The 11911-nt window shown below is 36.2% G+C and overlaps 1 protein-coding gene across 3 annotated transcripts in view; it reads left to right on the top strand.

Annotated features, from left to right (window-relative positions):
• The window catches only part of MXI1 (MAX interactor 1, dimerization protein), a 79321-nt gene that overhangs the window by 21010 nt on the left and 46400 nt on the right, over positions 1 to 11911 (top strand). For all 3 annotated transcript variants that reach the window (XM_003255454.3, XM_030807267.1, XM_030807272.1), the window contains exon 2: positions 202 to 334. In XM_003255454.3, the coding sequence (XP_003255502.1) occupies positions 202 to 334 (133 nt within the window). The remainder of the gene's footprint in view (positions 1 to 201; positions 335 to 11911) is intronic.

The following is an 11911-nucleotide window of genomic DNA, read 5'->3' as shown; positions in this document are numbered from 1 at the left end:
GTATCAAAACACCTTCCAGCTGGTGGGGTGTCACAGGATTGATGTCCAGGCGAGGGACATTAATCTTCTAACCAAAAAGAGTGGAAACATTTTACTCTTTTCCTGCTTTCAAAAACCTGTTACTGCAAAGACCTCGGATTTGTGGTTCAATGGATTTGGGTACATTCTTCTTACCATATCTTTTTTTCTTGCTCTCTTCAGAGTGTGAACATGGCTACGCCTCTTCGTTCCCGTCCATGCCGAGCCCCCGACTACAGCATTCAAAGCCCCCACGGAGGTTGAGCCGGGCACAGAAACACAGCAGCGGGAGCAGCAACACCAGCACTGCCAACAGGTAGCAAGCTGGGAACGCTTAGAAGAGGGAACTAGAGGGGAGGAGCACATTTCTCCTGTAATCCCGAGTCTGAAGGAGCAGCACTTGATGGGTTCCTTTACCACTACCCTGGGGATTTGGCCCTTTTAAAATAATGAAGTCTAGAAATCATAACCTGGTTTTGCATGGAAGGGAAGGAGTAGAATCTGGAAAGACAACCAGAGAAGTTCTTGCTGGGATTATTAAAATGGCTATGACTGAGAGGACAGTAAGTTGAGAGACTTGGTGGCATGTGTCCACGCATGCAGCCACCTGCTAAAAGTAATTGTGGGCTGGCTTTCAATATTCTGGCCAAGTTTAGGACAGTCCAAGAAGATTAAAAAAAAACCAGAAATAGATCTGGCAGGGTATAAAGCAGAATCAAGGGTTTGTTAAAGGAATAAAAATATTTAGGTAGAATTGGTAGTGAGCGGATGTGGTTATTTGTTTAAGGAGAAAAGGGAAAGCCGTGCTGTGAAAGTTTTGCCTCTTTAAATGATAAGATCGGATTGGTTGGTGGGCTCTTAAAGCAAAAATGAAAAAAAATCTGCTTATCTTTCAAGCAGAATAGATCTTTTAAAATATACTTGTCTAGATGTACTTGGAAAGGCCGGGCCTGGTGGCTCACGCCTGTAATTCCAGCACTTTGGGAGGCTGAGGTGGGAGGATTGCTTGAGCTTAGAAGTTCAAGACCAACCTGGATGACATAGTGAAACTTTGTCTCAAAAAGAGAAAAATATAGATGTACTAAGATGTAGTTAACTTCCATTTTTGAAAACTTTGAGTAGTATGTGGCTATCTCTTCGGTGTTTTTATTCTAGGGAGCCAGTGAATTCCTAGGATTCATCCCATATGAAGTTTTCAACAGGCCTTTCTTAACAGAAGATTAACAGATGGCTGCCTTTTCCATTGATAAGGGGAATTAAATGAGACCTTTATTTCTGTTTCCCAGAGCTTTGTCTAGAGAATATAATAAACATTCATTTTGGGGAGGACAGAGCAATCCCTGGGTAACCAGATTTCCCTGAAGCCTTTGGGGAGCTTCAGTCAGGTGGTTGGTTAGTCTTTTGGGACAGCAGATTGGGACAGAATGGGGCTCTTGATGCAGAAAGCCTGAGGCTTCTATAGATAACAGCTGGAACTCATGAGGTTAGATCATCCCACTCTGTATTTCAGACATCACCAAGGAAAAACTAGGATTCACTTTTCTCCTTTGACTTCTCTGTAGAGCTGCATGTTTCCTTTTTTTAGCTCTTTTCATTAAGACTACTATATAGTTTTTAAACTTAATTTCTTAAGTTATAAAAATAATTAACCATAAGCTTGATGTACTATCTGTGTTGTGTGTGGGTCTAGAGATTTTGTTGTAGTATGGTCTATTTGAGATGAAAATATGTAGCATGATATACAGCCTTTTAAAAAATGTACATTTGCTTGCCCTTACAGTTTCAATGTTTAAGCTATCAAGAATTAAGACCTATTCAGGAATTTATGTATCTTTCAATCCACATAGATTAAAAAACTTTTTTTTTTTTTCAACTTGGAGACATAGGAAGAGTACACATAGGAAACCAGACCCGGGTTCTGTCATGCTGCAACTATTTAAGCCTTTCCTATTTTCTAGAAATTAGGTATATAATTTCAGTACATTTCCCATCCCTTACTTACTATGTTCATCTGTAACATGAGATGTGTTAGAGTCTCACCAAGGTCCCTCGTTCTCCTGAACTTCTGTGACTCTGATTTATTGACAGTTTTAGAGATTGGTTACTGTATTAGTAATTTAGTATGTCTCCCATCATTGCAGATGTGACATTTTTAGGAACTCAAGGATTATAGAGGCATAAATAAGATGCACATTCCTAAGTTTTATCAATTATGTTACCGGTCATTAATAAGAAACTCTTAGTCATCTGTTGACTTACACTTTGCTCAGCTTGGGGTTTGGGCTAAGTGATGTTTCTCTTTCATGCTAGTGTTTCTGTTAGGATTCTAATATTATGTGTGGGACCACAGTGCTAATTACTGTGTTTTAGCATAGCATGTCGGAACATTTGTAAAACTGCAAGCATGCCATATTGTTCTGATAGTGCCCAAAGGAGAATATGTGTACATTAGACCACCTAAAACAGAAGAAGGTACTTTTTTATGGGAATATAAGTAGCAAGAAAGAGAGAGAGAGAGAGACAGAGAAATAAATAGATTTTAGAATATATTATCTCAAGATCCACCAATGTGTGGGGTTTGGGCTGGGGCTTATGAGAGAGAACTAGTATGTTAAAATGAAACACTGGAAATTATTTCCCCTTTTGACTTATTTAAAATGCCTGCTTCATGGAAGTAAGGAGAACTGAGGTAGAAATTCCAATACTGGGGTATTTGGACAATAGTGTTGGTCCATTTGAAAGAGGACACTGTAGGCTTCTTAATTTTAAGTTTACTGTTGGATTTTTAATGAGATTTTATTATACTGGTTACATAAAGCAGAAAGTTAGAAGACTTAGAGAAATTTCCATGTGTTCATCATCTGAAACAAGGAAAGGAATAGAGTTCATAAGTATATATGTCTTATTTTTTCCTGATCAAAAAGCTACTAGTGTGGAAGTAGCTGTTACTACTATACATCTTGAACACTGATGTATGTTATAAAATGACATTTGTTTCTCTGACATCGTAGCATCTTTAAGATATAATGGTGATTGACTATTTTACCCCTGATATTCTCAGGTATTATATGATATGCCTGATAAAATGTTACTTTAGGCAGGGTGCAGTGGCTCATGCCTGTAATTCCAGCACTTTGGGAGGCTGAGATAGGTGGATCACCTGAGGTCAGGAGTTCGAGACCAGCCTGGCCAACATGATGAAACCCTGTCTGTACTAAAAATACAAAAATTAGCCGGGCATGGTGGTGTGTGCCTGTAATCTCTACTACTTGGGAGGCTGAGATAGGATAATTGCTCATACTTGGGATTACAAGTGTGAGCCACCATGCCCGGCCTAAGTTTTTGTATTTTTAGTAGAGACAGGGTTTCACTTTGTTAGCCAGCATGGTCTCAATCTCCTGACCTCATGATACACCCGGCTTGGCCTCCCAGAGTGCTGGGATTACAGGTGTGAGCCACCGCACCTGGCCAGTTCTTATGAATTATATTGGTCAGCCTTCTTTCGATTCCTTCAGTACATGTTTTCTTCTACCTCAAGATCTTTGCATACTTTCTGTTCCCTCGGGGAATCATTTTCCCTTCCCCTTTGTTATCTCTGTTGAATAACACACTTCCTTCAGCTCAATATAAGTTCCTCAGGAATGTTTCCTCATCTGCCGTAATAGATCAGGTCTTCACATACTTCATGGCGCCCCTATTTTTCCTTCATAGTGTTCATCACATTTGTAGAAATACAGTTATCCAGTTGTTTCTTAAATTCGTGTCCTATTCACTGGATTAAAAACCCTGTGAGGCGGGCAGGGATTGAGTCTCTTCTGCTTAAACATTTATCCCTAGTACTTATCACAGTGCCCCGTACATAGTATGTGTTTCTTAAAGAATGAAAGGTTTTCAAACTCCAAGCAGAGTGTCTTAAATTGAGTTTCTTTTTTGTGCTGAGTACCATATTAGACTGGAAGGAAGGGTGATAGAACCCCTGCTTTGGCAAATTCTAATTACTTTGTGTTCCAAGGGATGTTAGTGATACATTTGGGAAAACAGTATGTAGTATTTAAAGAATAAAAAATCTCTAAACTGTCAATTCTTTTAAATAAGTAGGCTACAGAATGCCACACTTAATTTTGAAGAACATTCAGTGTCATCCTGTGTTGTGAAAATAAAATAATATCAAAACTTGCATATTGAAAGAACCAGAAGTCTGTCAAATATTGCCAATAAATATTCATATGAGCCTGTGACACGAACATAGTAATTGCATTGTTTTAAGGTAATCTGGGAAGTAGTAAATAGCCAATTTATGCTTTAATTTCAAGTAGATATATTTCTTCTCTTTAGTATCCTATGGATACTAAAGAATCTCATAAAAGCAGTATTTCAGTTCTACCTTCTAAGATTGAGGACACTAAAAAACAACTTTTCTGTGGCTTGTAAGGCTTTTGTTTAATTTTTCTTAAACTATAGAATAAAGAAATGCTTTAGTCTTATTTTAGATGGAATTATTGTATTGTCATTTTTTAGCTTTGCATCCTTTTCGGCTATCTTCATGGATTTTTAGTTTTTCTGGGGAGAGGGATGGTGGTGAGTTATTTTCCTAAGATAGTTACAAAGGATTTTTTCCAGTAGTAATTTGAGATGCTTTATCTTCTCTTTATTCTGCGTGAACCTATTTGTTCACAGAAGAATTGAATGAAGCCTTATTTTTATTTTTGTGTAATTTTTTTCTTCTATTCTGTGTTTTTCAAAATTTTTTATATTAAAAAATAATTTCTGGGTCGTTGTCCCATAGAAAACTCCCAAAGTTTCAGGACAAAAATGTAGATTAGTAGCAGTTAAACTCTTAATGATGTTGTTATTATTCTGAAGTATTTTCTGCATTTTGAATGATTAACACATCCAGTGAAATGTGTTTTCTGATAGTCTGTCTTCTACCAAAATTGACTTAAATGAAAAACTCCCAAGAATTACTTATATGTCTTATACTAAAAAAACTCAGGCTTTCCTTTAAATGCTTCCTTGAAGTGTAAGTTTGCTATTGCTGGGTTTCTTAAGGTTATATTCCTCTATGGAAGTATTGAAGGAAACTTGTATGATCATGCCTTGTAAGTCAGTAGGACAGCTGTTTCTGTTCCTAGTGGATGAAAGGCATTTTTGTCAAAATATTGAATATATGATGTAGAAGATCACAAAATGTAGAAAGGGAGTTCTTCATTACAATTCTCTGATTTATGAAGACAAAATATTATCACTCATTTTATGATTAAAGCACATGTGGCTTAGAGATAGTGATTGCTTAAGCCTTTCAGCTGTAGACGATGGTTGACTTTATTGTCAAGCTGGATTTTAAGCAATATATGCATCATTGTTGTAATCAGGCAGTACTGTTGACTGGAAGAAAGCTTTCTCTTCTAGATTTCTCTTACAAATGAAAGAACATTGCCTCCTTTTGAATATAGCATGATTCTTTGTCATTTCTTCAGTAAGGACAGTTTTCTAGATACTAATCTAATCAAAGAGGTTTGATGGTATGCTTTGACAGAGTGTATTTCCAGGTCCCATTTTTAGTGTGATTTTATAGTGCTGATGAAATATAAACATGCATTTTTTGTTAGATTGTTTTTTCATTTCGGTTTCCTATATTTTAAAACACAGTCAATGGTACCATAATTAACAGCATTACCCATAATATCAAGCCTATTTTTTTAAAGTTGCTCCTTTTATATTATTATTAATATACTCAGCTCCTCCCCATAGATGCAGGTGTTCTATATCTATGGTACCACTCATTTTACCCCCAACAATTATTTACTGAATGTTTATTTCATGCCTGACTCTTTCTTAAAATGATTACCTTTGGAAGTCAGATGAGTTAGGAAATTGCTGATATTTTCTGTACTTTTAAAGGTTTTTTAGAATATTGCTCTGTAATAGAATTTGTTGTTAACAAATGAAGTAATCTAGATAATTAGTGGTTTATCTTAATGTCTTTTTTAACTTTGAGAATATGTTTAAGAGCAATTATTTTAACCTTCAAAATTCTCTGTCGTTTCTAGTGTTGCTCCCTTACCTAAGAAGTATTATTTTACAAATAGTATTTAACTTTAGAATGTATAAGATGCTTCTTAATTTCTGCTGCTACCAGGTGAACTAGTTATTTTAAATTCTTAACATTTTGTGAAAGTAATATATGTATATAGTTTAAAAAGTTAATTAATACTAAATAGCTTATAAAGGAAAATAACATCCTCATGCCCCACCTCTCTCCATCCAATTTCTGCTTCCTAGAGACTACCACTTCTGATAATTTCGCAGCTTCTTCTGTTGTTTGCTTTCATATTTCTAAATGAGAAGCTTTTCTGGCTATAGAAGATGAGAATTTGACTGTCATACTCTTTGACTAACAGCAGATTAATATGCCAGAAATGAAGATTTTTAAAAAGTACATGAGAGCAAATATTCTCCAACGGAATGATGTTTCCAAATTACACACCTTGTAGTACTGTTTATTATTAATCACCTACAGAAAAACATCGATATTTTACTCTCATCTCTGAGTACTTTATGGTAAATTATTGCCTCAGTTTCATGATGAGGTTTATTAGTTTAAAAAAATAAGCTCGGCCGGGCACAGTGGCTTACACCTGTAATCCCAGCACTTTGGGAGGCTGAGGCCGGCAGATCATGAGGTCAGGAGATTGAGACCATCCTGGCTGACATGGTGAAACCCAGTCTCTACTAAAAATACAAAAAAATTAGCCAGGTGTGGTGGCGGGCGCCTGTAGTCCCAGCTACTAGGGAGGCTGAGGCAGGAGAATGGAGTGAACCCAAGAGGCGGAGCTTGCAGTAAGCCGAGATTTCGCCACTGCACTCCAGCCTGGGCGACAGAGCAAGACTCTGTCTCAAATAAATAAATAAATAAGCACTATTGGCCGGATATGGTGGCTTACGCCTGTATTCCCAACACTTTGAGAGGACGAGGCAGGCAGATCATGAGGTCAGGAGTTCGAGACCAGCCTGACCAAAATGGTGAAGCCCATCTCTACTAAAACACAAAAATTAGCCAGGCATGGTGGCACGTGCCGGCAATCCCAGCTATTTGGGAGGCTGAAGCAGGAGAATCACTTGAACCCGGGTAGTGGAGTCTACAGTGAGTTGAGGTCATGCTACTGCACTCCAGCCTGGGCAGCAGAGTGAGACTCCATCTCAAAAAATTTTTTTTTCTCTATTTTCTTCTAGCAGTTTATAATATTAGGTTTTACATTTAGATTTAAAATTCATTTAAAGTTAATTTTTGTAGAGGGTGTGAAGTAAAGGTTGAAGTTCATTTTTTTTTTTTTTTTTTTTTGCAAATGGACATCCAGTTGTTCCAGCATCATTTGTTGAAAAGACTATACCTTATTCATTAAATGGCCTTGGCACCTTTGTAAAAATCAGTTGACCACAGACTTGTGAGCCTTATTTCTGAATTTTCTGTTCTGATCCTTTGATCTAAATATTCATCCTTATTCTAATGCCTTAATTATTATAGTTTTTCAAAAAGTTATGAAATCAGGTAATGAATGTATTCTAACTTGGTTCTTCTTTTTCAAAAGTTCCTTTGGCTATTCTAGGTCTTTTTCATTTTTATTTTAATTAATTTATTTTTTTGAGACAGGGTTTCACTCTTTCACCCAGGCTGGAGTGCAGTGGCATGATCATGGCCCACCTCAGCCTTAACCTTCTCGGGCTCAGGTGATTTCTCCCATCGCAGCCTCCTGAGTGAGGAGCTGGGACTACAGGTGTGCGCTCCCACACTCCGCTAAGTTTTATATTTTTTTTAGAGATAGGCTTTCACCATGTTGCCCAGGCTGGTCTTGAACTCCTGGGCTCATGCAATCCTCCCACCTCTACCTTCCAAAGTGTTGGGATTACAGGCGTGAGCCACTGCGCATGGCCTGCATTTTTACATAGATTTTAGAATCAGTTTGTCAATTTCTACAACAGAGCCTGCTGGAATTTTTACTGGGATTGCACTGGATCTATAAATTAATTTGGGGAAACCCAACATGTCTTAACTATTGAATCTTCTAATTCATTAACATGAATTAATAGACATGGTATGTCTATTATTTAGATGTTTTCAAATTTTAGTAGTATTTTTTAGGTTTTCAGAGTATGGGTCATACACATACTTTATTAAATTTTTCCTTAAGTATTCTTTGATGCTATTTTAAATAGCAGTTAAATTTGGCATTTTGGTTTTGTGAACTGACTTCGCTAAACTTAATTGTTAATAGTCTGTACATTCCTTAGGATTTTCTAAATAGACAGTGGTGTTGTTTGCAAGTAAAGACATTTTTATTTCTTCCATTTCCTTCTGTGTATTTCCTTTTCTTGTTTTATTTCACTGACTAGAACCTGTAGTACAGTGCTAGATAGAAGTGATGAGAGTGGACATTCTTGCCCTGTTCCTGATCTTATGAAAAAATGCATTCTTTGACCATTGAGTGTGACTATAGTTTTTCTTAGATGCCTTTTAGGTTGAGTGAATTCCTTTCTTCCCTTATTTGCTAAGAGTTTTTATCATGAATAGATGGTAAATTTTATTAAATGCTTTTTCTACATCTATTGAGGTGATACTGTCATTTTCTTTTTTATTCTGTTAATATGGAGGATTACATTGATGGATTTTTGAGTCTTAAACCTGCATTCCTGAAATAAATCCTACTTATTCATGTTGTATTTTGTACTGTTGCAGTACTGATACTAATAACGCAGAACTAAAACAAACTTCACAGGTTTAAGGATTTAGTCCCCAACATGTCTGCCCTCGCTACAGATGCCAGCCATAAGTTTAGGAGTCCTCAGGCCACTCTCACATCTGACCAACTGGCTGCAAATTCAGAGGTTCCTACAGCCCCTTCAGGTTTGATAATTTGCTAGAACTACTTATAACTCAGGAAAGTGCTATACTTTGTCTGTTTTTAGAGACAGGGTCTCAACTGTCACCCAGAGTAGGGTGCAGTGGTGAGATCAAAGCTCACTGCAACCTCAAACTCCTGGGCTCAAGGCAGTCCTTCTGCCTCACCCTCTCAAGTAGCTAAGAGTACAGGCATGCACAATGATGTCCAGCTGCTATGCTTATAATTGCAAGTTTTATTATAAATGATACAGATCAGGACCAGCCAAATGCAGAGACACAGAGAGTGAGGTCTGGGAGGAACCTGACCACAGAGCTGCTGTGCTTTTTCCATGGAATCAGGATGCATTACCCTCCTGGCACATTTATGTGTTTACCAACCATGAAACTCACCCAAGTTTCAGGTTCCAGAGTTTTTATTGGGATATTATTACATAAGCATGATTGATTGAATCATTGGTTATATGGTTGTGAGTTCCCAGTACTTCTCTCCCCTGTGTTGGGCCAGAGTCAGTGACTCAAAGCCCCAACCCTCTAATCACATGGTTGGTCTTTCTGATGTGACCAGCCCCTATCCTGAGTTATCTCTCCTTGGCATAAACTCAGGTGTGGTCCAAAGACCCACCATGAATAATGAAGATGCTCCTAATTACTCAGAAAATTTCAAGGTTTTAGAAGCTCTGTCCCAGGAACTAGGGTACTTCCTGTATATTATTGGGTTCGATTTGGCAATATTTTGTTAGAAGTTTTGTGTCTGTGTTCATGAGAGATGTCTTTGTTTTGTTTGTTTTCTGTGTAATTTGTCAGGTTTTGATATCAGGCTAATACTGGTCTCATAAAATGATTTGGAAAGTGTTCCCTCTCTATTTTTTCAAAGATTTTATGTTGGATTGGTTTTATTTATTCCTTAAATGCCTGGTAAAATTTGCTAATGAAGAACTTACAGGCCTGGAGTTTTCTTTGTGGGAAGGTTTTTTTTTTAAATTATGATTTTAATCTCTTTAATAGATGAAAGGCAATTCAGAGTTTCTGTTTCTTCTTGAGTCAGTTTTGATCATTTGTATCTTTCAAGAAATTTGTTCATATCATCTAAGTTATCAAATTTAGATGATGTGGACAATTATTGGCATAAAGTTGTTAATAATAATCTCTTATTCTTTTAATGTATGATGTGTGTAGAATCTGTAATGATGCACACTCTTGATACTGTTTTTGTATCATGATTTTTGTCTTTTATTCTTCTTCAGCCTTAGAGGTAGTTTATCAATGTATTGATTTTTTGAAGTCAGCTTTCAATTTTACTGATATTCACTATTTCTCATTTTCTATGTCTTTCATTCCTGTCCTTAGTTTTTATTATATTTCTCTACTTCAGTTTCTCAACGTTAGCAGTCTTGACATTTGGGGTCAGATAATTCTGTTTTGTGCATCATAGGACGTTAAGCAGCATCCCTAGCATCTCCTCACAAAATGCCAGTAGCCTCCTCCTGGTTGTGATAACCAGAATATCTCCAGACATTGTCAGATGTCTTGGTGGGCAAAATTGCTTACAGTTGAGAACCATTGCTCAACTTCTTTCAGTTTAATTTGTTCCTTTTTCTGCTTTCTTAAGGTGGAATCTTGGATCATTGATTTTGGACACTACCCTCCCAACAGAAGGATTTAAAGCTAAACAGTTGTGTTTAAGGACTGCTTTAGCTACATTCAACAACTTTTGATATGTTGTGTCATTAAGTTCAGAATATTTTCTAATTTCTCTGCAATTTGTTCTTTGAACTGTGATTTATGTTCCAAATATTGGGATTTTTCTAATTAGCTTACTGTTGCTGATTTCTAATTAAATTTCATTGTGATTGGAGAACTTTGTATGATTTCAGTACTTTTAGATTTGTTAAAAATCATCCTTTACAAAGCACATTTCTTTGAGATATTTATGTAGTATGCCAAAATATTTGTCAAGGACTTAACATTAGGGTGTTTGCTATATTTGAAGTAAGAATTGATTTTTAAAGAATTCAGTTTGTATGCTATTAAAAAATTTTTTTCCTGTTTACCAAAGTAAAATGTACATACAAAAAAGCATACAAATCCTTTGTACAGCTCAATGAATTTTTACAAAACCAAAGAAATACTACAAATCTTAGAAGCCCCCTCCTGACTTTTCCAGTCACTGTTACCGCTTCCACAAGGTAACTGCAATTCCAACTTTTTTTTTTTAATTCCAACTTTTTATGCCATAATTTAGTTTTGCCAGTTTTGAACTTTATGTGAATGGAGTTATGTAGTGTGTACTTTTTGTGTGTGTTTGGCTTTTTTCATTCAAAATTATGTTGAAATTATGTAGATTAATCCATGTTATTGCACAATAGTTGTAGTTAGTTTATTCTCATTGCTGTGTAATATTACATTGTGTGAATATTTCACTATCCATTCTACTATTGATGAATGTTTCCAGTTTGGGGCCAGTATGAATAGTTCTATACAAGCATTCTTTTGTATGTCCTTTGGTGAACATGTAAACATATATTGGCTTGATATATGCCTGTAAGTGGAAATACTTAGTCATAAAGTATACATATATCCAGCTTTGATATGTAAGTTTTAAGGAAAAAGGTTATTGATTATAGTTATTGTTGTGCATCGTGTTTAGATACTTGCTATTTGTGGGCTTAGTTATTGTGGTGGTTGGTTTTGTCATTGTTAAGAAAGAAGCAATACATTTCTTATGAGGCATTTTTTCTAAAAGTTTATAGTATTCAAATTTTACTGTTTTTAATGGTTTTAAAAAATGAGATGTACTTTTTGGTGGAAGCACGCACAAAACTACCATCTTAAAAGAACAGTAATAATAAATAGAAGTTTTACTGTTTCACTAATCCCAGTATATTTTCAATCTCAACTCCTTTGGTATATCCTTGAGAGATACCTGCTCTATTATAGCTAAAATTTTCTGTTTTTCTTGCCCTCTACATATATGTGTAAGAATTGTAAGCTTTA

The sequence above is a fragment of the Nomascus leucogenys genome, chromosome 3 (assembly GCF_006542625.1).
Source record: "Nomascus leucogenys isolate Asia chromosome 3, Asia_NLE_v1, whole genome shotgun sequence".
Taxonomy (NCBI): Eukaryota; Metazoa; Chordata; class Mammalia; order Primates; family Hylobatidae; genus Nomascus; species Nomascus leucogenys.
The sequence above is the reverse complement of the archived record's forward strand: the minus strand, read 5'-3'. Positions and strand labels throughout refer to the sequence as shown.